The 25,649-nt window shown below is 48.0% G+C and overlaps 1 protein-coding gene across 7 annotated transcripts in view; it reads right to left on the bottom strand.

Moving 5' to 3' along the window:
- Positions 1-25,649, bottom strand: part of TJAP1 (tight junction associated protein 1) — a 39,352-nt gene that overhangs the window by 5,027 nt on the left and 8,676 nt on the right. For 2 of the 7 annotated variants that reach the window (XM_075146723.1, XM_075146725.1), the window contains 9 exons: positions 11,044-11,138; positions 9,424-9,477; positions 8,321-8,479; positions 5,341-5,369; positions 4,070-4,231; positions 3,351-3,417; positions 2,856-2,885; positions 1,522-1,629; positions 728-811 (listed from right to left, as the gene is read on the bottom strand). In XM_075146723.1, the coding sequence (XP_075002824.1) occupies positions 728-811; positions 1,522-1,629; positions 2,856-2,885; positions 3,351-3,417; positions 4,070-4,231; positions 5,341-5,369; positions 8,321-8,446 (606 nt within the window). In that variant the 5' untranslated portion in view covers positions 8,447-8,479; positions 9,424-9,477; positions 11,044-11,138. The other 5 variants (XM_075146724.1, XM_075146726.1, XM_075146721.1 and 2 more) reach the window with 5 other exon arrangements.

Below are 25,649 nucleotides of genomic sequence, written 5' to 3'. Positions count from 1 at the left end.
ACGCAATGGGGGAGGGGGAGGGTGACATATTGGTGACCTGCTAAGTTAAAAAAGACAAGCGCATGGTTTTGCTGAGAGGAACATAAGAAGGGATGGAGACTAGGGGTACGGCAAAGAAAGAGCTGGGGTAAGGGCCTGAATGATACTTCCAACCGAAGAAGTGATGTTACTAATATGAAAGGCCTAAATTCTGTCTTTGCCCAACCTGAGGGCAGGATGAGCTGAACAGGCCCCACCAGGGCGAATATGAGTTGGTACCACCTTATCCCATTCAGGAGGCCTAAAAGACACCCTGAACGCTGCCTCCCACATTTCTCTTCAGAGCAAGTAGTGAAGCAGGGCCAGACTACTGCTGCTTGACTCCTTATCAGGCAGCGTGGCCCTTCCATGTGGCCAGGTGAGGAAGGGAAGAGGACAGAGCAGGGTAAGAGAGACGTCTGTCCTCCTGCCAGCTCCCATCAGGCACCCAGCAGGCTATCAAATTCAAGGTTATTGTGCTTTTTATAACGGCTCCTGGCTGAGCTGTGAAATGGAGCTGGCGTGAAAGAGGAGCTGGCAGAGGCTCTGTGCTGCCTTCTCAGTGGGAGTGGGAAGAGGAGCCCCCCCACACCTCTATCTGAGGCTGAAGGATGAGAGGCCAACAGCCCTGCAGAGAAAGCTGGAGAAAGCAAGATGCGGGCAGAGACCATTAGCCCTTCTTCCCCTCCTCAACAGGACTGCTACTCACATCAGCAAACTTGTGGTTCCTGAAGTGGGACTTGTTACACTTGAGCAGCTGTACTGCAAGGTTACAGTCCTGTCGATAGCGTTCCTGCAAGAAAGGGCACAGGTGTGCAACAGTGTCAGACTGGCCTGATGTCTTACCCAAAAAGGCGCCACCTGACCAGATGCTGCTTGAACAGAAGCAGGAGGAGGCATCTAATGAACTGCTCATGAGGGCACCTGCCATTCCCTCCTCTCCACAACCCTATGTATTTTCTTATAACTCAGCCAAGGTGTCCCTTTCAACTCCAGCCCTTGCTCCAGGCATATACTCTGTCAGTGTATCACCCCCTTCTCCCTCTGGGGATTTTAATAATCTCCAGAAGTGTCACCAGATTTGCTATCCCCTCCCAGAGCTCTCAGCCATGCCTGAAGACGCTGCCTGATGTCAGGCATCTTGCAGACAGACAGACTGGAGGGAGCTGAAAGCAGCTAACAGAAACAAGCACCGGATCCAGGAACTTCTATATTAATGGTGTAGAAAAGGCCTCCCAGCTCTAGAGTGAATGACCCACCCCCGTTGGTACAGCCTGGACTCAGGTCAAACCCTAAGCTCAAAAGAGCAAATACATCAAACTTGAAGGTCAGTTCTTCCTTGCTCAACCCCTCAGACCCTTTTCTGTTTGTCTATCCCTACTGTTGTGTGCTGCTCCGACACTTTCATACACACTGAAGTGTTTCTTTATACTAATGACTTTGAACAAGAGAAAAAGCCCACACCTCACACACTTCCACAGCCATTTGCAGACTGACACTTACATTGAGTTCCTCCAGCTTATTGATGGTGGTTTTGGCATCAAGCAATTTATTAGTGAGCTCTACAATCTCCCAGTCCAGCGTCTTGCGGTCCATCTCTGCCTTTTTAATCTGGGATGCAAGAACACCAGGTGTAAATCTCCCCAGCACAGAAGAACCTGGCTTTACCACCCACCTCAGCCCAAGCATAGCACAATGACATGTTCAGCTGGGATACAAACATTTCCAGACAGACAGACAAGGGGGACAGCCTGGCTCTTCACCAAAGGAGGGACTCCAAAGGCTAAATGGAGCCAGCCACTCTGCTAGTTACAGAGACAAAAGGCTGAGTTTGAACCTCCTTAGCGCAGTATCTCTTCTTGCAGCATGACCATGTTTCCTCTCCGCCCTGGTTCGCATGCTGCTTGGTGGAAAGCTAGTGGTGTTGAGCAGTCAGTCCCACCCTGCCACCAGCAGCAAAGACCTCTGAGCTTGTGATACCTAGTCCTCTTCTCTAGGGCAACAGAACGAGAATACTGCCCATAAAGATCCAGCAGTCAATGCTGAATGGACAAAAGGTTCGTTTGGCAGGGAGAGGGCACCATCTTGAAAGAGCTCAAGCCTTTCTAGTAAGAAAAAGGACCTGTGCGGCTTCATATGGAGCTCAGTTAATGCCTTCGCTAAAGCAGGCAATCTTGCCTCTTCACACTCCCTAACAGTTCAGGTACAGGGCTGATAGAGACCCAGGTGTAACAGCAGAGAGGGGCAACAGCTCAGAACAACCAAGCCATCCTCTTCTCAAGAAGTTCCTCCAACACTTCCCCAGGCTGCTCTGAGGCTGTGACCACCAGGGCCCAGCTGTGCATCGGGGGTACAGCACAGCAACACACAAGGGGGTAGGGGAGGGCAACGCTTCTCACATATGCAATCTCTTCAGCACAATGAATATTAACCCAAGAAATTCAAGTGCTAGAACCAAAAAAATCTCATCCTGGGCTACATGGAGGCAATCAGCATCTCAGCTGTTTGACTTGCCTGCTCACAGCGCAGAAGGGGAACGAAAGGGAGCAGACATGGCTCACAGCCATCCACATCTTGTGCAGTGCCACAGCTTATGGGCACCAGTTCCCAGCACGCCATGCTCCAGCTGGCTCAGAGTCAAACGCTCTTAAGATGGAGCACTGCAAGCTAGGACCTGCTGCATCTGCGGGCAGCTGCTGGATACCAGGTGAGCCCTTGGCTGGACGAGGGCTGGGGCCCCTCCATCTGGGATGGTGTATGTGGGACTGACAATGAAACCAACAGGCTGAGACACGTAAAGAGGAAAAAGAAAAAACACACAAACGAAAAGACGCAACTGCAAAAATCCAGCTTTGGCTGAGAGAGGCCTGAGAGGTGAGTGCACCCAGCGTGTGCCAGCAGCAGCATGGGGAGGAGAAAGAGAGAGAGGGGGAGGGAGAGAAAAGAAACAGCCATGAGTGTTATGAATGCACACAACAGACATACATGCACATTGGCTCTGCTCTGACTGCACCCGTCCTCCCAGGATGACCACCCCAAGACTGGCTGACACATCCCTGGCATTCTGAGAGGGACTGAAGCAACATGACGGAATACCATGCAGTTATGTTGTGGGGAACCAAAGCTCACGTGCATGACCAAGTAGGGGCTCAGTAAGTCAAGAAACCAGTTCATGACACCAGCCGCAATGGGGAGTTGATGGTCATGGCCAGAATCTCACCCCTCCCCCACTGCCACATCTTCTGGGTGAAGCCAGGACCCCTTCCTCCATCTGTTTCTAACACACAGGTGTCTTCCACCTCCTCTCTGTAGTGTCTTAATAGGGCACTTACCAGGGCATGCAGCTTCTCCTCCAGGTCTTGGTTGGTTCTCTGCGAAGCAGTGTAGCTGTTCTGCAACCTAGAGAAACAAGATATACATGGGAATAGATCTCAGGCACCTGCTTAAGTCCCCTTCATAGCTGTCAAGCAAACCACCAACTCCACAACTCCAGAAAGACTGGTATTCACAGTACTAAGACAACCAGGCATATTAACTATGCCTCACCTCTGCCACATAATGGCCTTCAGACCCCAAGTTACTGGAGGCAAGATGAGGTTGGCTGGGTGAAAGGATCTTGCAGGGGAGGGTGTGAATGACTTTGGAGGAGTCCTCTGAGCTATGTCATGTCTAAGCATGTGACCAGTGACTAGCATTGATTTCTAACTGAGGTTCTTTTCAGGTAAAGTGGTGATGTCTTTTATTGCAGCCATCAGTGGCTCCTTTTGCACATGTGGGGTAACCATCCAAGCTGGATCCTGTCTTACACCCAATAGATGAAGAATTCCCTATTGTTCTCAGCCCCTCGCGCTGGCAGCATTCCTACACTGTACCCTGGAGGAAGTAATGGCTGCAGAGCCTTTAACTGCCCTACAGCCTAGGGGTGCACCCTTCTGAAGATGCAGCAAGCCTTTGATTTACACAACAGGGCACAGCCTGCTCATGCCAGCTGAGGGAGTCCTTGGTGGGAGGGATCTCTCTAACTCTACCCCTCTCGTTTTCTTTTTCATACCTACGGAATTTGTCCTTGAATTTCTCCAGCTCCTCACGGTTCTGGCCCAGCTCCATCTCCAGGTAGTCCTGACCTGACTCCAGCTCCCTCTCCATCGCCTCCATTTTGTTAGTCACATAAGTCAGCCGTCGGCGCAGCTCCTCATTCTCATGCTGCAGTAGCCTGGGGCACACAGGAACGAGGTACCGCTGAGTGCACAAGGGGTACTACTCCACACCAGCACCTCCACCCTGCTGCCCTGCTCTAGGGCCCAGACCCCACACAGGGGCCCCAGGGAGTCAGGAACTGAACTGGTAGGAGACTCCAGCACATGCAGCAAGAGGTGCATCTCTGTCAGGAGAGGGACACTCAAACTCTCTTGGAGCAGGGGCAAAGAAGCACACGCCAGCTGGCCAGCCATGGCTCCCAGCTCCTTCTCGGGTTACAGTGCTTGGATAAAGCCCACTAGCCAGATGAGCTGCACAGCTCCAGTGTCCCTCACTGGTGAATGAAACCCACTCAGTAATTTATCCCAGTCCAGGTTAGAAGAGTTGAAGGCAAAAAGAGTAAAATCATCTCCTCCTCCCCTGAAACTGTTCAAAAGCCCTCACATCTTTAATACATGGTGGAAATAAGACTCCATACAGCCTTAAGCGCAGAAGCAGAGGTGGTGGGGTGCATTTACAACAATGCATTTACCCCATTCCAACACAAACAACTCCATTCCTCCCCAGCCAGGACACGCCTGGTGGTCAGAAGGATTTCCTGTTGGTTTTCGTTCCTTTGTGCTCAGTTGCTTAGAGAAACCCAGAAGCACGGCTTCTCTCTGGCAGGGCAAGCTTTCTCCTCACCATGGCCTGGAGCTCAGTGCTAGCAGTTGTCTGTGCCCCACACCACCACCAGCAAAGGGCTCAGCTCTCACCCTCAGTCAGCAGCAGGCCTCTGCATACTGCTTCTGGTGGCTTACACCAAAACAGTGGCAACAAGAAGGGTTAAAAAAGGCAATCCTCTCTCCACCTCTATTAAAGACTTCATCTCCTACTTTCTTTCACACCCACCAACTCCTCTGCCTGCACCTGCACTGGGGGTCTCCAGGGCGAGGGACATGCAAGGCAGAGGTTGGCAAAGCACAGACTAAAGCTCTGCCCACGTGGCCCCAAGAAGATTGAAGATCTGAGAGGTGCCCGCAGGGCCAGTCAGCTTCACTGTGCAGGTGGCACAGGCAGGATGTGAGGAATCAGCACCCACACAGTTGCAGTGTGATAGGCATAAAGGGGGAGCAGGACACTTACTTCATTCTTTCTGCATCCGTCAAGGGTTCCTGCACAGAGAAGAAAACAGCTGTGAGATTCTTTCAAAGGAGGAGTTGGTCTCTCACACTGTCCTAAAGGGCAGAGTCTTGGTTGCTAGACCCTACCGTTCTGGTTCAGGGTAGAAGAGCTAGACTAGAAACCACCACACAAGTTTGGTAACTTTACTCTCCCACGGTGCAGTCTCAGTATCTCTTGTAACATCATCACCTTAGCTGGTGTTTCAGCTTCCTCCACATCCACAGTTAGTGGGTAGCAGGAATCTCACAAGCCAGCATACACCGAGGATTAAATTGTCACCACAGCAATCACAACACCCTTGAAGCCCCACAAAAAGAATGAGAGAGAATCATTTGGGAGCTGAAAAATGTGTCTACCATTTACACCACCCAGATTGTGCTGTGAAAAGGGTTTCTTTCTGCAGACCTGAAACCAGCCACTGTAACTATTCTGGGATAGCAGAAGAAACACCAAAGGTCAGAAAAGCCTGTGAAAGAAATTAATGTTCTGGGCAAGATCCCCAGAGATGGCTGGAGCAGGGACCTGCAGAACAAGAAGACACAGTGCAGCAACAAGAGCGCACAGCTCAGCTATTCTCACCTCCTTTGCACTCTGTGTTAACCCATGAGATGGCTGCTGCCTGCCAGCACAGCTCGGAGAGATTTAATCAGCACTAGAAGCAACCATATTTTCTGTGAAAGCCCAAGACTGACCATTCTCACAAAGTCAAAGCTGCCCATGGATTATTTTTGGTGCTCGGTACCAACAGCACTGCACAAACCATTGTCCATTAAGTGTCAGAGCCAGCTCTGGGCTGAGAGGCCATGTCACAGACAGTTGTGGATGAGGTTGTTGAGCTGCTAGCAATATTATAGAAGGCAAACCACCCCAGTCCTGGCCCTAATACATCATGGGGCTGCTTCCTTCATCAATTCACACTTTAAAAGAATGGTCCTTAGCACCTGCATACATTCTCCTGTCCCGAAAGGCAAAGCATCAATCCATTCTTTTCTTACATCCTGACCCCACATGGCAATCTGTTAATTCATGCAGAATTATCTAGCAACTGCCTCCCCTATCCCCATAAATACACACAGAGTAGATGCTAGTGACCAGGAAAAGGGGATAATGTGATTCCTATTAAAATAAGGTGATGGCCCCAAAGCAGGCTGGAAAAAAGAGAAGGCTTACAAAGACCTGAAACAGCCATCATACAAAGATCCAGTACCTCAAGGCAGCCAGGCAGAGGGCACACGCAAAGCGCTGGGAACATCCAACACCTCCTGACAAGACAGCTGCCTGCCTTCTACACATGCCTGCTGTCCCACAGCCTCGAGGGCCTCCAACCTGCAAACACCTGGGAGGTCTGCAGTGGGGAGAACAACACCAGCTCCTACCTTCCTAACTCCTGGGGCCAAAGGGAAGCTGGTTCCTCCCAGGAAGACATACCCAATCTGGAGCACAGCCATAAGTAGCACCCACAAAAGTGCAGCTTCTGATGATCAAGCACCCACAACATGAGGTCTGGGAGCCTGCTCTCACTCTCCCCACTGGCATTACAGATTAGATGAGATCCAGGTGGGGGCTTTGGCCTTTGTGAGACCCCTGCCTGTGAGCCGGTGGCCCTGGCACCTACCTTGTTTAGTGCCAGGCTGAAGGAATGGGAGGATCTAGGTGGGGTAGGCCCCTCCTCCCGACTCCAGCGTGTTGGAGTGGAGAAGGATCCTTTCTCAGGGTAGTTCGGCTCCATTGCACGCTTCTGCCCAAGTTTAGCACAGAGATGGTGTGGCTGTAATAGCCGTGAACAGGGACTGCTTTCATCCCTTCTGCCCTCTGCACTGCTTTTCCATGAAGACAGTGAGTGCTGCTGCCCAGAGGATGTCCCTGCCAGCCCCAGGTCTGCCAGCTGCTGCAGCTCATACTGACAAAGATCTACTACCCTTCTCTCCAAGGAAAGGAGTTTTTCCTTACTGTTCTTCCTCCCAAGGACAGATTTCTTTCTTAGTCTGGAAACTCTTTCAGCCTCCTCAGCACACTTTCTCTGGCACGAAGCCATTCCCAGCCCCTCACATTTCTTTTCTGCTTTTCTTCTGCTTGGGCAGGGGGATCTTTCAGTTGCATGCTTGGTTTTGACCCCTTGCAGGTGACCTTCCCCTTGGCCTTCTGGCACGGCGCTTCTGGCGAAAAGGGGAGAGTTCTGGTCTTGTTCTGCTCCCCAGGTCTCTCCTAGTGAGCGCAAACGCATGGGACTCAGCACCCGCTGGGTAATCTCATCCAAGAATTTGGAGAACTGCAGTTTTTCCTCTGTGATCTTCTCCCTGCGCTTGACAGAGTCAGCGGCACTGCTGCTGCTGTGCTCCAGTGAGTGCTTCTCCATACGGCTGAGGCAGAGCTGAGGATCACTGTACTTGCGTGAGCCACGGCCACGGGAAAGCGTCTCTACTGAGCGGGACTTGCGTAAGCTCTCAGGGCATGGGCCTGTCATGTTGGTCTGCTTCAGGATCCCTTTGAGAGGCAGGTGTGTAGAGGAGACCCGAAACTTCCTCGGTGTCAGGACTTCAGGAGGCTCTTTAAACATAAGCGAGCGTTCCAGGCTTCTGCTCTTGAAAGAGCAAGTGGGATGGTGTCTTTCATCTCCAGACACCACAACAGTCTCCATGCTATGGCTCACAAATTTGCTGAGGTGCCCACAACTGCGCTTTGGGCACTGCTTCCCACTTTGCTGCCCCATCTTCCCACCACGTGGAAGTGCTGGCGAGACAGTCTGACTCTTGATGTTCCACTCTGCTCTGCACCCTGTCACTTCCTTCTCACTGCTGGACTCCAGGGACCACGATGAGGAGAAGTTCAGGTTGCAAACCTCAAACCCCTCTGCCTGCTTGAGCTGGCCTGCCTCAGTGTAACTAAACCCTGTTTGCTGGTGCAATGGTGTTATGCCCTTTGCCACCCGGCAAGCCGTTACCTGACTCTGCTCGGCCAAGATCACTCCATCCTGGTCATCACGAATGATGGGTACCTCATGGCGGATCTCGCGATGCTGCGGGGGTGCCTTGCGGTAAGGCTTCTTTGATGGAGCTGTGCTTGACATCCTCCCACCTGCGTGGCTCCGAAAGCGGGGTACCTACCAACAGCAGAAAGTGCACAGAAGAGAGTGTCACGGGCGCTCCATTGAACCCTAGAAATGACCCAGCAGGAATTTGGCTCCCCTGGCGTCCCAGAGCAGGTCCCCATGCAGAGTGCTAATAGAGCAGGGAAAGGATGTGGCCACAAGCCTTGAGCAGCAGCTGCAGGAGAGGGAGCAAAGTAAGAGGTAGCTGTGTCCTTCTCCCAGCCAGTGAGAGCAGAGGGCTGGCACATCCTCTCCCCCCCTCTACACACGCTCACTCACGTAGTTTGTGTGTGTCCGGATTATATATAGCAAACGAGAACAGACCTCACAGCAGCATATTGATTAGGCTCTTTAGGAAAGGCCTTTTCCAATATGGAAATTGCAAGCCTTAAAGGCAGCAGTGACAGCTGGAGCAGGAGTTATTGATCATCTGCTGTCACTGTCAGCAGGGACTATGTGGGAGGAGACTCCAGCCATTAAAGAGCCCAAACCCAGAAGTTTTTGGCTTACACTGGAACCCCAATGGAGCAGACCACAGGAGGCTTGTCAGAAGGAGGTACCATACCATTACAACTGCTCACTTTGTCAGAAAAGACAAAGACCACTCCCAAGTCACAGATGGCATCAAATTAGGGAGCAATGCCATTGACACTGGTACCTAAGGCGAGATTTTGCAACATGCAGCAGTACCACTGGAAAGACCAGATTAGTCCCTTTACCCCAGCCGTACTGGGCAGGATTCTTCCTGCTGCAGCAGCAGCAGCAGCACAAGAGCAAAAAATAGGGTAGAAGGAAAGCAGTTATCTTGTACACATGGAAGAATCTCTTTCCTTTCCACCACTTTGGGACTGCAGTGGAGGGCAGGAAGTCTTCCTCCAAGCAGCCAGGATTTCAACCACCCCATTGTACACAAGACAAGAAGTCTCGGAGATGCCCACAAGGACCTGCGCACTTACCAGCCTGGGCTCAAATTCGAAGCCTCATGAAGCAGGGACACTCACTCAGATGACCTGAAGAGGAGAAACAAATAGCTTAGCATCCATCAAAACAGCCAGTTTGAAATCGCACCCCATAAATATGTAAGGAATAGGGAACATTTATAATCAAGGACAACTGGATGGTCATGTCGCTCCAGGTACCTGCCCCAACCCAAGTCAGGTCTTCTGAAAGTAACTGAAATTAGCCTAGGACAGTTGGGCCGCATAACCCAGCGAGAGCTGGAAAGGCACCTGGCAAGGATATGTCCAAGGCACTCAGACAACTGGGACCACACAAACTCAAAATTCATGAAGCAATAGCTTGAAGCGAACCTTGGTTTTAGGAAGGACTAAACAAACCTGTGAAATGGGACCCTCCCAGCTAATCTTCCCTGCTACTGCAAAGGGATGCTAACTGTGAAGCCTTCAGTACAGAAGCTTGGTAATGCTAACAATTACCTCACTAGTCCTTTTAAGTCAGTGCTTCTCACCTACAAATGAGCTGGCAATTATCAGACTCTTGTCTGAGCCAAAACATTACATCCTTGTGCCTACAGCTGTGGTAACCCACACCTCCACAAGAGAGGAAGGCAAGCAGTATGCCATGCTCTACCTTGCTGCCAATAGGCTTCTGTAAAATAGCGTCCAACCAACCAGGGATACAACAAAAGTTCAGAAACAACCGTCCTCTCTGTTCAAAGCCCAGGGTACCCATCACTAAAAGAAGAGAATTAGGTTTATCTGGGAGCCAGCTGTAAGAGCGTAGCTCTGTGGCCATCACTCTGCCACTGACACGAGAGAGACTGCAGTGGAGCCTTCCCTTCCCTTCCCTGATGCACTTCTGCTGCTGTGCTGCTTTTTCCCTGTCAATGGCACCAAGCCCTGGGAGGCAGGACAGGAGCACAGGGCGTGGAGCAGTTGTACACACACGGGGAGAGCCAGATTGAAGGTGAATGGAACAGGCAGGCAACCAGGACCACGCAAACTCAAGCTTTGCCAAAACAAACTGAAGAGGTGCCCTAGTGCTGGCTCTGCCCCAACAAGCTGTCTGGCCCCTTTCCTTACTACAATGCTATAGTCGGGTCTCAACTAGCACAGGAAAAAACAGCTTCACAACAGCATAACTGCTCTGCGGGGCAAACTGTAAAGTACGGGGGGAGAAAGAGAGAGAGAGGGAGAACATGCACCTCCAGGAAGGACCAGGCCAGCATAGTTTGAATTTGCTTTTCCACCAACTCCCAGTGGGAGCTGGTTCAGCGTCAAGGAAAAACCACCAGCCACATGGGCTGGCAGACAAGCAGAGGCTTCCAGGAACAGCTGCACCCATGGGTCCACACATGTTTCCACTGCAGAGGTGCTCAGAATGAACACGCCAAAGGCATCCCTGTCTCTCAGCATACAGGAGCCTGTCTCTCAGGCTCAAACAGGACTGTCCTGCTTCCTACCTCAGAGCCAGCAACTATGCTACCTGCCATCTCATCCCCACCTACCTGGAAAAGATATCGGGATTTGAAACGTACCCTCATGATCTGAGAATTTCCAGAGACACTTAAACACTCACAGTGCCTCCAGGTAACTTTCCCTCAAACAAGGACTTACAGATCCAAAGTGACAACGTGTCCAAACATTTCTGGCCGCTTGTCTCCGAGTCAGCTTTCCCCTGTCAGCATCCAGCAGTATCTGGCCAACAGCTCCTGAAACACGAGAAAGGAAACTTGGTGTCACTCACCTATCAGCACAACATATGGAAACAGCCAGGCATGCGCAGAGCAACCCACAGCCAGGGCAAGAGTCGGCAGCAAACTGCTGCACCATCAGGCTACCATCTAATGCCAGGACCCTCCAGTGAAATAAGCTCCTTGTCTCCTTGTCCGTGTGCCAGAAAAGGAAGGTCTTTTAACCACCTCTCCACTGAGCAGGATGCCTTTGCAGACCAGTAACTGACCTCTGAAAGGGGCTGTTTTTTCTAGATGGCTCCAGGGGTCACCACTTCCCCACCTGCATTCTTGTCCAACACCAGGAATCCAGCCTCTGTCATTCTGCTCCAACCACCCTGCCACACCAACCTAATTTTGTTCTGCAGACTTCCCTGCACTGAACAGCACAGTTAAGCCCTTCTTGCCTACAATACCTGAGCATCCTTTGCTACCACAGAGAGAGAATCCCAAAGTGGCTCAATTCACCACATCTCTGTTCAGACAAGAGCAGATACTCTCTGCAGAATAGATGGACCTTGTGCTCCAAAGCAGAAACGGATATAGGTAGTATCCAGAAATAGAAGGCGGCACTAATTCTGCTCACCACGCTATTCACAAGTCTCTCTCTGAAGGAGTTTGCTGTCAAGTCACATTCTGACTACCCTGGAGAAGCTCAGCTTTAGCCTGGAGCTACAGCAGGAGGTAGCTCTTCAGCTATTCTAATTAGCACTGGAATACAAGAGGAAACTTAACCTCCTGGTTCCTTTTATCTGCCCTTTCCATCTCTCATCAGTAACGTTCCGTAACATTTACAGTTCTCTTCCTAGCAGGCTATTGTCTGCAGTAGCTCCAGTTCTACTGTCTTCTAGCTACTACCCACTGTAGTTCCAGTCTCATTTCTAAGCCCACTGACAGTTACAGCTTCACTGGAATGGCTCACTGAGGGCTACAACTCACGCTGATCAGCATCAGCAATAGTCACATCTTCCAGGCAAACAGACATGAACGCACAAAGGGTCAGAAGACTGCAGTGGAAACCTAACAATTTGCTTCATTAATGCAAAAAGCTTAAGATTCCTCCACCCCCTCACAAAGACAAAACACACACAACCTCTTTCCTCTTCACAGTGAGGGAGTGCAGTGACAGTGGCTGAGTGCAGCTGCACAGGCAGCATACAAGCTTGACTCTAGCTGGTTTTACCAGAGAGCATCCCTCAGTGTAAAATCGACTTGCAGAGTAGCTATGTTCTCTGAGTGATCTGGGAAAGGCAAAATCTTTACCACACACCAGGAACAGATGTGATCTAGCACAGAATTGCTTAAGACTATTCTGTACAGGGCCCACAGAACTAACAGCCACTTGGCATGCATGCAAAACCACAACACTACCCATTGGCATCACTTTGTCTCCAGTAACAAGAAAGAGGTCCATAGCATACAAAAAAAGGTCCAAAAAGGAACCCTTTGGACAAAAAGGGAAAGCACCAAAGAAAAAAAAAAAGCAACATTTGTAGGCACCTACTGTCTTCCTGATACTTGGCAAGTCCCTTGAGGCCTGAGGTAGCTAATACTTAGCTTTGGTTCTAGGATGCAAACAGTTTCTGCCTGCTTGCTGTTGCAGCAGCCTAACATCCCCTGCAAAGAGGCAGGGGACTTGCAGGGTTTTCCGCATCATCACCTTCTCTTGTGTTGCCTTTTCCAACCTTATAAAACAGCCTGCTTACCAGTGTTCAGGGTCAGCAGTCTCCCTTCCTCAACAGAAATATGGTGATTATGTTGCAGAGAATGTTTCTTATTTCAGGCACTGTGTCATCTTTCCAAACTTTTCCTATTAAAAGCAGCATTTCTTTAACCTTGCTTTTTATTCAGAAAGATAAACTTGTATGACAGAGAAAATACATTCCATAACACAATCACAGTCACATTTGTTTCTAATGCAACACTACAGAAACACTCACTGGCTATCACACAGTCAGTGTACTCTGAAAAACTCCAAATGCAATACCCATGTGTAAAAAAATGATGGTGCTGTCCTGTGCCACATATCTGATCACCACAGCTAATCCAGAATCTTCACTCTGTGTGGGTCAACCTGTACTCTGAATGTATGTCCAATACAGGACGTTGGCACATCCTGCTTTAGCAGTCAACAATGTCTCTTCAGTAGCATCATGAGAAGCAAAAGCAAGAGAGACTTGTCCAGTTGCCTTCCTGTGTTTATGGATAGAGGCAACCTTAGCCTCCATGTGCCTCAAACCAGACTATGTGAGAAGCTGCTGCAGTAAGCCTGATCAAGACAACTAATCAGCAAGATGGATGATGCAATAACTGCATCAAGAGGTCTTCTCCAGGACAGACAAACAAGCTGTGTGAAGTTAAAAGCAGCACCTGTAGAGTGCTGGTGCTGAGTATGATGGAAAAGAACTGCAAGGTTATTGAAGGACACTTTAATATTTAATGAGAGATATCTTTTCATTCAGAGAAGGCATCTCAATTAAAAGTACGTTCAGATCCATTCTGCTGCTGGCTACTTTGAAGCTCATTTTAAAATAAAAGGATGACAGCTCCTAGTGCAGAAACTCGCATCTCAGTTCTGCTTGTACATTAATGCTCACGATTCAGATCTGAGTAATAGCATTATAGTGACTCTTGGATTAAAATTGAGTTTCAGGAGGATTATTGCTCATTCCTGCTTTTCCATACCAATTAACCTCGACTGCTAGGCAGAAACCTCTGTTCCCTGCATGGGAACAATTCCAAGAGCTATCAAGAAAAAGGGATCAGACTAGCTGTTGAACAACAGTCCATGTAACAAGCCCTACTTAACACCTAACATATTTCCAAAGAAAATGAAATCCCTAGACTCTACAGTCTTACATAGTTCTTGTTGAATATAAATACCACCGGACATATCATGTGTCTGTCATACCCATTGCACCCTGCGGAATTCTCTTAAAAGTAATCAGAATCGCACTTTTCTTGCAGTCCTGCTCCCTTCTTCCACAATACAAAGATCCCACTTCCCCTAATTCAGTTGCACTCCGTATCCTTAAGCATGCACTTTATTATCTACTCTCTTTGCTGTGTTAAGAGTAGCTTAGCTTCCCTAACCCTTTTGTAAAAGCCAGGACAGATCAGCATTGCCCAAGAAACACTAACATCACTAACACGTAACTGGAATAGAACGCAACAGCTGATTAACATCTGAACAGGAACAGGACAGGAAGCAAAGGACCCGAATCCAATCCCCAGAAGGAATGTTAATGGAGAATAAAAATACCCAGGGGAGATTTTTGACCAGGAAATGAATGCTAGCTTTCTAATGCATACAAAAGCATAGAACCACCTTTAATGGCTACATCTGAAATTGCACAAGAACCACCTCAGCAAAAGGTCATTTGCCAAGTTACCTTTAGCACCAACAGCTACATCAGGGGCTAATGACAGCTTCTCATCCAGAAACGCTGACACACCAGAAGCCTGTTTAGTTTGTTCAGTGATCCTGTTAGCTTGATCTCTTTAGTTTGTTCAGTGATCCTTTCTTTCAACTCTCACAAGGTGGTTTAGGCTACAAACTTCCAGAGCCTCTTTGTCTTTGCATCTTGGGTTTCATGTCCTTCCCCACTCTGTCTTCTTACCTGTGTTCTTTTAAGATCTTCCATGGGAAGACTTTTGGAGCATGTTTCTCAGATATTTAGAGATGTACACCAGGCCATTAGAAAACAACTCTCAAAAGTTCCTGAAAATTACTGTCTGGGCTCTGCTAGAAAAAGCAAATCTTGATACTCTAACAACATGTATCTGGCAAAAAGCTGGAAATTTGGGAGCCATGGCCTTAAACTTTCTCAAACACAAGCTAGGGAATGGCTACAGCAAGGGAATGGCTACAGCAAGCAAACATTTGAAGAGAAGTGAAGGAAGGAGTGGGTGAATATTTCTGTAGAAAATCAACATGTAAGACTTCCCTTCCCAGACCTCTGTCAGCTCCTATGCTGTGTAGGAGGGGAAGAAAAGGGGAAAAAAAAAAAAAAAAAACCACCACATACATTACCTTCCTAGAGCATAAAATCAAAAGGCATTTAATTAGAACAAGGTAGGAACAGCTTAAATTCTTCAGCCACTGAGAAGACGACTCTAAGGCCCTCTAAGTATTCCCTAAGTCTCATACAACCCCCAGCAATTAGTATCAGCAGTCCTCTTGTTTCAACCTTTGGTTTCAGAAGTTGTGGGAAAACTACAGTCTTGAGCTCCTCAGTGCCAGGGACTGAACGTCACCGAGCCGCCCCTCTAGCAGAGAATATAGCAATGTTAGCGAATGCTCCATTACTGCAACCTATATACTTGCCTCAATACCCTCTCCAAAACATCCCCTCTGTTTATGAGTTGCTGAGATGCACAGATGGCTAACACACTATGCAGTATCTACACAGCCAGACAATGGAGCAGAGCACATTATTTGCATTATTTACAGAGGACAGATGGACAAGTTGTTGCAGTGACCCAGCCTACAGAGCATCTGCAATGCTGAGGAGGCGTTAAGTCCAGCCCTGATGCTTGCAGGCGCTGGCAAAAGCAAATTTCAAGAAATGAAACGGCTGTTTACAGCAGCCAGCTTTATTCTGAAATGCTATCACCACAACCATGCTTGCGGAGTAATTCACGTGCCAGTTTTGTTCCCATAGAGCTTTCACCCACAAGTAGAAAACACAAGATGTATTGACTAGATTTATCCTTTTCAAAAAGAAAGAGAACTGACATCTGCAGTACTTACGTAGTAACTTTTTCCTTAGCCGTGAGTTTTGTATGTATGTAAGTCACCATACATACTGACGCACATACTGGGGGGAGACAGTGCCCAGGAAGCAGCATCAAAATTGGGTGAAATTTCTTTCAAGCTCTGCCTAGCTGTAGAAAAGTCCAGCTCAAACCTGCTCAGCCATATGAATCTTTTGAAACATTAAACATTTGCGAAAGTTTTGAGATGTTGCTTTTGCTGCATACACAGCACGCTAACCAGGTCTGCAGGCACTTTTACTGGCAGGCTGAGGAGGAACCTTAAAATAACATATCAGGGGTCTCACATCTGTTCTAGACAAGAAAAAGCCTAATTTATAAGGAGGAGCCATCTATTTTAATCGAATGCTATGGCTAAGAATGACCAAGTTGTATAAAGGCTTGCAATGATCCGTTTGCCCATCCTCCACCAACATGCACCACAACAAGCTCTTTCTTTCCACAATCACATGGCAGCAGCCAAACATGACATACTGTTCAGCAAGTAATAAAAAGGATCAGCTTTTTCCCCAAGGTCTTGTCTACATACACACTGTACTAAATCAAATTGACTCAGAAAATAATGTAAAGCAGTATAACCCTCCTGGGTAAATGTTCTTAATTGAGTTTAAGAGCACTTTACATTGAATCAACTTAAGTTAAATAGATAGATACAAGACACAAACTAAATTAAGGATGCCTATACAGGAATGCTGCACTAATATAATCACAGCTGTTTCTAATCTGATTAAGTTAAATCAGTACAACTTCCCTGCAATGGCAAAATCCTTACCAATATTGAAGTTAACCCTTTTTTGCTCTTTTCTACTTCCAAAGAAGGTTTTGCTGGGTTTTGTGTTTTGTTTGGGTTTTTTTCCCCTTCCAAAAACCCAGAGTGACATCTCTTAGAATCAATATAAGCTAACCACACTACATGAGGTATATTAAGGTATTAAAGGTATTGACATTTATATGACTTGAAAGTTTTACTACTCCTATGCCAACTAAACATCATAATAAAGCTCAGACCAGCATGGCATAACATTTTATCTACTCTCCCCAAGCAAGACGGGAGGGTGATCACAAATACTCGCACTGTACCCTGCTTTCCATACACCCACGCAGCTTTTGCTTGCTGATGTCCAACATACCTGGAACAGTTCAGACACCAGGAAGGCAATGTTCCCCGCTCGCTCATTCCTAAGGGTATGGCTCACCAAGAGCTTATCTGAGCAAACTGGAGTGTGGAGTTAGAGCACGTTATCTAACTGCCCCCAGGCATGGTCTTACTACTGCCCCTCTTCCACCAAAATATGAAGTTCTCGTGCTAACTGTGGGGTGAGCACTTACACAAAACAAGTCTGAGGTCACAGACCTAACGTGCTACAAATTCACACTCTGAAATCACCTCTCATCTCCTCATTTCCCCTTGAAATTTGTCAAGATTAAATTCCAGCAACTCCAAAATTACTGGGTTTTTTTCCATTCCTCATTCAAAACTATCTGAACTGTTCCTCCTGAATATCAAGACTTAATTTATCTGCATTCTTTCAGTAGTCTCACTTTCATCTCTACCTGCTTCTTCAATCAGGTCTCTTCGAGCTCCCTCCAACCTTCCTCTCCAGCAATGCCACCATCACCCTCTCCTCACCGCCACCTTCTACTGCCATCTCTGAGCCACCATATACAGAACTAACTTCCTCTTCAGCACAAGTTTTCCATTTTCAGCACGAAAAGACAATAGCGAGAATCCTCTCGGAGCCCCTCGCAGAGGACTAAATCCCTCATTGGCCTTCAGAAACTAAATTGTGCCACAACTCTGAACAACGTGGTGAGCTGTCACTTCTGCGGAGTATCAGCAGCAGCCGTGAAATCAGAGTTGTAAGTCCATTTAATTTATTATTTTTTTGAAAGAGCTATTTTGAAGCCCAGATCACATGGCAACATGGACTGTAGGTATACACAAGAGTTCAGTTGCTAAGGGAACCACACTTCCACATTTTCCATTTTACGAGATTTAAATTTCAACTCTCAAAGGGCTGCAGGCACATTTTTGCAATAAACTGTTTGGTCTTGAGTCTCAGATTCACACTGGTAGCTTCTAGCAATTATAAGGCTATGTGGCCCCGCACCAACTCTAGAATTCATGCTCACCGTAAATACATGCAATGAAGAAGGCAGGAACAATTTCCATTCCGTAAGTAAAGAAACTGAGGCGCTAGGAGAAAAAACAGCTTTGTGCACTGTTTTTGCATGAAATTCCATGTTAAAGAAAAACAGCCTCAGCTGTCATAAGAAAGGAACTACAGGAAAATTCAGCAGACACAGCCTTACCTCTTGCACCTAAAACAAGAGGGATCTGGGATAGAAAAAAGAAGGAAAGTGTGCATGAGCTAAACACCTACCTGACAGCAATTGAGTTGAATAGCCTGCAATTCTTTATAAGTACAAATAAAGCAGCAACCCTGATCCAGTAGTAGGAGAACAATATTTGCACTATACTCAATTCGCTCTGCTGCTGGGGTTTAATCCCAGCAAGAATCGTTTTGGTTTAATTAGCTTTTCCCTAGCAGATGGTCAGATGTGAGAGGCAGAGAATGGTACAGGCTTAACTGTTGGGTGATTGTGCAGCTGCATCTGTAGCTGAACAGTTAAGCATGTCCAGGAGTCCAGCTGTAGTTTGCACGACACAGTCCGTCTCTGCCATTAGCCAAATGTCAGCTTCCTCTTTCTCCAGATTATCTATCAGTCAGAGGCACTACCCAAAGGCAGGCAAACAACTAACATGCACTCTCACCACCATCCCCTTTCTCAGACAACCCCCTCAAACCTTAATCAACTGAAAGTCCTTCTTTCTTTGGTGACAGAAGCACATTCAGAAGCATTGCCATGGAAACTTGAGCCATCCTCTGTGCTATTCATCAGAGAAGATCTTCTAGCACAGAAATATTTTATGATCTCTATGGCACTGAATACAGACAGCAGTCAGTATAATGAAGTAAAATTACAGACTCCAGCATTGTGCGAGGATAGCAGTGGGTCATTCTTCAACCCAGCCGCCTGATCCCCGCTTCACCTACAACGAGCTCGTTATAAGCTGGCAGGGAAAAGCAGCGTAGCACTGAGAGAAACAGAAGTGGTGTTAGAGGAATAAACCTACCTAGCCGAAGGGAGAAAAGAGAAAGGGGTTCACAGCCTTTTCCCAAAGCTGATCACATCCTGCCACTTTCCCTTCCCTGAGGTTACAAGTGATGTTGCTACTGACTCCTTTGCAAAGCAGGATTCCTACCAGGCACAGACACCTCCCACTTAACCCAAGTCACAGCCATTACCTACTCTGGAGACCGCATCAAGTATTCCCCATTGACTTCCACTCAGCCTGTGCACCCAGGCACGATGTGCAGTGTTAGAGCACCCACTCCTACACACTAGCAGTAGTCGTCTCAACAGGCCACAAAGGCAGAACAAGGAAAGGAGACGGCTTTCAAAAACATGCTTTGGGCCTAGCAGATTCAGAGCCTGAGCCAAGGGCAGGAACAGGCACAAAACTTGTCTCAACTCTGTAAACAATAGAGCAGCATGGCTCCTGAAGCAGAATGTAACCCTGAAGCATCTTCTCTCTTTTTTGTGGTGTGGCCCTGTAGTTAATCTGCCTCAGTTTGCCTCATTTGTTTTTTTTTGTTGGGGTTTTTTTTTAAGCTTTTTTTTTTTAATGATTCTCTTAGTCTTCAGCACCACTGAACTGCTGAGAGATTTTATTCTGAGAGTTCAGTCACAGAAATACAACACAGTTTAATCCAGCTTAGGAAAAACAAACAGATCCACCCGCCCGTCTTTCATTTGTGACCTGTATAAAGCATGCAACTGGCTATGGCTCTTCTCCCCCCATTCACCTGGGCTCCAGTCAGTCCTTTTAACAGCTGGATCCTAACCACAGCAGAGGGGACCCACACCTCCACCCCCTGTCCTACAGGCTGTACATGAGGAGGCTGCCTGTCACCAGCAGTCACAGGCTGCACTGCTTGTCCTTCTCTTTGCTTCTTGTACCTCCTAGCTTCACCTTCCTCTCTTGGGGGGGGATAACCACAGACGCCCCACTGAGACCAAGCAGGGTCGCTTCAGCTCTTCCCTCAGACACAACCCCTCCTCGGGGCAGAGTCAGAGCTCTCAATAACAATCTCCTTCCACATCTGTCATCATTGCTAGCACCAGTGTTGTTCTTCAGCTGGAGCTAATAATAAGCATAAATTGTCTCAAGGGGCAATTGCAGTGAAGGCCCAGCACTTTAGTTTTACCACAAGGTCAGCTTGTCCAGACTAGCACTACATCCCCTGCCCAGCATTGCTCTTGTAAAACTGAAATGCCTGGTCTTTACTGCCGTTATCCTTTGGGATAGCGTAAGCCCGTTAATTATTCTGAGGTTAAGAAAAAACACCTCCTTTTTAGCAGTGAAGACAAGCTTTTCACCTCCACAGGGCTCTTCCCTGCGGACCCCCCCATAAGTAAGTTCTATGCAGCTCTTCAGAGAGGAAGCTGGGAATGAGAGACAGTCGAGCTGCAAGTGAAGTCACCTATCCTGAAAGGGGCTCTAAGTGAGAGCAGAGGATGATCGGCCCCAGATATCCTAAAGAAAGGAAGCCATCACGTTCCATGTACCTTTTTTTTTTTTTGTCTGTCAAGTGTCAGACTAAATCACTCAAAGCTCACCACTTGTCTAAGGGCAAAGACCATGGACGAATGCCAGTGTATAGCCAGGCAGATGTTGCAAAGATAAGGTGTTTGTCCAGTGCCGACAGCAAGCTGTTCGCTCACGCCTTCAGCTTCATGCAGCTGCACGAGCTCAGCTCTACAGAGTCTGTGACTCTGGACTAAGGAATGTCTCAACTGGAGAAACACCACATCTGCTGCCTGCTCGAGGTGCCCCAGGATCAGACCAATTCCCAGTTTTACTGTCCAGCTGTAGCCTTGCTTTCTGCTCCCTGTCCCACCAGGGGGAGATCTAGCTACTTGGTGAGGGTTACTGCTCTAGCCAGAGGAGCACACCTCCCCAGCAGAGGTGTTTGGGACTGGACACAGAAGCACAGAGATCTGGATTCCTACACAGACTCGAAGGCCAGCAGGGAAGCCAAAACAAGGAACTAGTCACTTTCCCTCCTCAACATATTAAAACTCACTGACAGGAAAGAAAAAGGCCAAGAATCAGCCCTCCTTCCTCCTTAACCAATGTCACATTTGTTTCATTCCAGCTCCCTTACTCCCTTCCTGACAATTGGAAAGTGGCAGCAAAAGCAGTATTTAACCCTAAACAAGACCCTCCATTTTGGCAGCCGTAGCCTATATTGCATGACAAAGCTGAAACACCCAATGATTATACACACTTAAATGTTCTATCAATAATATTCCACTTTTAGACTTACTTATATTTTGCTACACCTCATGTTGCCACAGGGCATATTGTTCAGTTTGGCACTGCACAATAAAGGAAGGAAAATGAAGATTCAGGCAACACACTCTCTCGTCAACATCCAAGCCCTAAAAGTCAGGTACAAGTCAGTGGCAACTAGTTTGAAATTAAATGCACAATTTACATGAAATCAAAGGAGAAGAGAGCCCAATGGGGTTAATTTCCACCCATTTCACAATGGTAAGAGTCTTCTGCAACAAGTAACATTGCCCTAATCACCCATCATTGAGATCCTTCTTTGAAAAGTGATACATCCTTCTCAAGAGAGGGTGGCATGGACCGTCTGGTAACAGCAGCAACTGATCCAGAGGCTGTGGCAGCTAAAAAGCAAAAGCTATGCTACAAAGCCAGAGCACTTCTGAGAGCCAATTCTTTCTTGCCTACTACTGTCTAAGGATAGCAGTAGGGAGTTCTTCTGCAGAAGACTAACTTTAATATGGAAATTACTGGCAGGTCACAGAATTTCAGGCTAGTAGAAATTGCCAGAAGGGAAGCTGCAAGTCCCAAAGATCAAAGCAAACTGGGTAATGAAGTGAACAGCCCAGGGTTTACCCAGGACACACAAGATGCATTCCACAAGCCTTGTCCATGGGCTGCCCATACTGACACTGCCAAAAGGGACCACGTTTCCCCGTGCCAGGCAAATGAAAGACTTACATAAAGAGGACAAAGATGGCTTGCATGATAGGGGCACAGAAAACTAGTGACCATTTCTCACAGACATCATGTCAAGGATCCCAAAATAATGCATCTGCATCCTGATCTGCCATCCTTCAGCAAACTTCCCGTCCTCATCTCTTGAGGTACCAGCCAGAAAAAGAAAGCTTTTCCAGAAGAAGCTGGAGCAGTTCAGCTGCAGCGCATGCGTGTAAGAACATTTACCCACTGACTGCGGGAAGCACTCCTGCCCAGGTTAAATCCCGGAGCCATTCCATCTCCAGGCAGACATCTCATGCAGTTTGTACCAAGCAGAGCTTGATGGCACAAGCCACTCAATCATCTACTGATTGCCAAGAGCACACAGGCTGCAGGGGGACAAGTCAACCTTAATTGGCCTTATCAGTGTAAATTAAACCCTATAACACACCCAAGCAAACAGCCAGTTCCTTTGGAGGAGCAGGCATGAGTTATTTTGCTGCAGCTATAAAGGAAACATTGCTGCTAGGACATGCCCCTGGAGTGACTGTGCCGCTCAGCTCTCCCGCTGCATTCCTGGGGTTGTTTAGCATGGACTCAGCTCCAGCCTTTCCACAAGCAAGAAGTCTGAACCCTGAATGCCATCTGCAAACACAGCCAGACTCCACCTCCTGCATGCCTGCAGGCCACCAGGTGTGGCCAGGAATGGCACAAGCTACACACTAAACACACCTTTGATGTGGAGCTGAAAGCATGTAGCCAGGGGGCATGAACAGCACGCCGCCCGCCGCCGTGCTGACTCCCAGTGCAGGAATGTGGCTGCAACCACAAGCCAAGGAAGGCAAACACATTGCATTCCTCACCAGGCAGAGAAGGAAAACAAGCAGCAAGCCCACACACCCACCACGCTGACACCCACCACGCTCCCCACGCATGCCAGCCCTGCCACTGCCAGGACCCCAACAACAGCTTCAGCCTCAAACTCATCTGTGGGAGAGTCCTCAAGTTCTCCAGGCAAGTTCTCGAGCCATGGGGCAAGAGAAACAGAGCAAGGCAGGAGGGTTATCAACTGGGCACGCAAGCCACAGGGAGGAGAAGAGCCACCACCAGAGCTGGGAAGTAACCATGTTCCAGGGCAGGTGCAGGAGAGCTGTGTGCAGGAATTTCCCTGATTTTTCCTATAAGACAAGGGGCGAACATAACACTGAGCTTTGTTAAGCTAAGGGGGCAGAGTTGAATAGGAACCTGACTTTGGGCATCAAGGGTGCTTGGAAGGATCCAGGCCTTCTTCCAGCCCCAGGAAACCATGCTACCTTAGTCAAGCGGCTTCTCTGAGATGCAGGTATTTCCTCATGACCCAAAAATCCTTTTGTAAACAGTGTCCCCATTGCCCACAGAAACAGACCTGATCTTCGTTGTACATTATTCTCCCCCTACAGCACTGACACCTGGTCACTTACATGACCAAGAGAAGAGAGACTCAATGTACAAAAACCAAGACATCAGGTAACCTCTTGGGACCTCGCTATTTTCTGGAGTCACAAGCAGACCCTATGCTCTAGTCAGAAAAAACACTACTCCTCCTTCACACGGCATTGCTCCAAATCCCAAAACTTTCCAAAGAATTCATGGCTCCCAAACACGAAATTACTCTAAAGGGAAAAAGATGAGGATGCATCCGGAGGGGAAGTTGACAGCAGCGTTCTCAAGTCCACACAAGGAAAGCTGTATTCTGACCCCCATGTTCTGAATCTGCTCTCACTTTGTGTAATACAATTAAACATCAACCCACTCCTAAAAACCCATTGCCCAGTGCTAAGGGCCAATTGTGAGACTTAACAGCCCGCGTTCTCTCAGCGCCAAGCAGGAAAGCCAACGCTCTCATGAGCACTGTAGCAAGAATATATCCCACTTGAATCTATACCAATATCCCAAAGGCTGCCAAAACGCTTCTATCTGCTGTGCTTCACAGAGTAGGTTCTGAACTTCAGCAAAGCACAGGGATGTTGGAAAGGAGCAGGATTTCGTAAGGCAAAAATGACAGAAACTATTTAACACAAGCGGATATGGCAGAATATATATTCCATTCTAATTTCCAAGAAGCGAAGAGCACACACGGAGGGAGCCCTGTGCTGTCACCGCACAAAACAGTGTCAGTAAATTCAAAGAACACCAATGAAGGGTTGAAACACTGTAATCTCTGGGGAACCTGGAAGGGGAAAGGTCAATGTAGCCACAAGCTCCAGAAACATGTCGATGCATCTAGCAAGCTGCCAGAGCAGGGATGGTTTATAAGGCTGCAGCCCAGCTGCTCCACACCCCACATGTGCATTTCAAGGCCCTCACCAAGGGGAATGGTCTGGTATTAAGTAACAAGAACAGACCAGATAAAGTCCAGTAGACTTTCCCATGCCCATTAAAATTCAAGGCCTCAAGCTACCTATTCCCTTCCAAGCCAGTAAGGTAGGCTGCAGTAGCTCCAGTACTTGGAAGAAAGAGGCATGAAAGGCCAGATTTACCAATAGATTTATATCCAAAGATATAAATAGAAGCCTGGCAGGATTTACAAAAGCACCCAACCAGATTAGGTGTCTAAATCACCGCATGCAGGAGAAAAGGCTTCTGCACTTCTAACCACTCCATACCTCTCCAACCCCAGCCACCACAAGAAAACCCATTTCAGAGAGGATGGAAGCCCCTGCTGCTCTACAGGTTGCCAAGGGCCACCCCTTTGCAATCCACTTCGATGGTGACGGCACCCAAACTCCCACAAGTCTCAACAGTGCAACCTGCAATGGCTGCAGCTCTCGCAGAATGTAGGTCTGCCTGTTTCCCGGAATAGGAGCTGCCTCTTCAGTCTCTCCTCTCCCTTCCCCCACCACATCTTTATTTTTTCATAGACTTAATACTGTTTCAAGGTACAGCCCTCATCCTGCCACTGGTGGGCGGGTGAGTGGGGGAAAGGGGCCCTTTATAATTGTAGTGTTGCAATCTGCCAGCCCGGCCAGGCGGCCTGTTCCCGCCTGCACTGTATTAAATACCTTATAACTGATTACACCCCCATGGGGCATGATTAGCAGTCTTCAGAGAACAAAGTCTACTTTCATAAGAATAAGAACAGACACGTACTGCTAACCTACTACACAGCTGGGCAGGTGAGGAAACAGGGAAGAAAGGGGGGGGGGGAGGAAGAGTTAACTGTACTGCTAACTATTCTTTCCTTCCCTCCCCTATCCCAGCATCTCCGAGTTGAGTTTTCGACTGCCCTGAATCGTTCCCTTGAGACCTACCCCAGAAGATTCAGGTAACATAAGCTCATAAATAAACTGCCGCCTGTGAAAGTCGGGCAAAGTCCTAACCTGGAGAGGTAAGACCTTGAGGCAAGCGGCTTGAGCTTTGCTCTGGGTGACAGCAATTCCTTCACACCAGTTCCCAGGAAAAGGGAAGGGTGAATTCCAACAGCAGCATCAAAAACAAGGAGAAGGAGGGAAAGCTCGAAATACGATCACATACCCACGCCCCTCTCTAACTCTGTATATATCTGGAAAGTCTATATAAGTAAGAGCAAAGCATCTAATTCAATCTGGAGGTTAAAAGCTCTCCAGAATCAGGTGATTTTTTTTTCTTGTGGGGAG

Source organism: Calonectris borealis, chromosome 3 (genome assembly GCF_964195595.1).
Source record: "Calonectris borealis chromosome 3, bCalBor7.hap1.2, whole genome shotgun sequence".
Lineage (NCBI taxonomy): Eukaryota > Metazoa > Chordata > Aves > Procellariiformes > Procellariidae > Calonectris > Calonectris borealis.
Note: the sequence above shows the minus strand (reverse complement) of the source record. Positions and strands in the feature narration are given on the sequence as shown.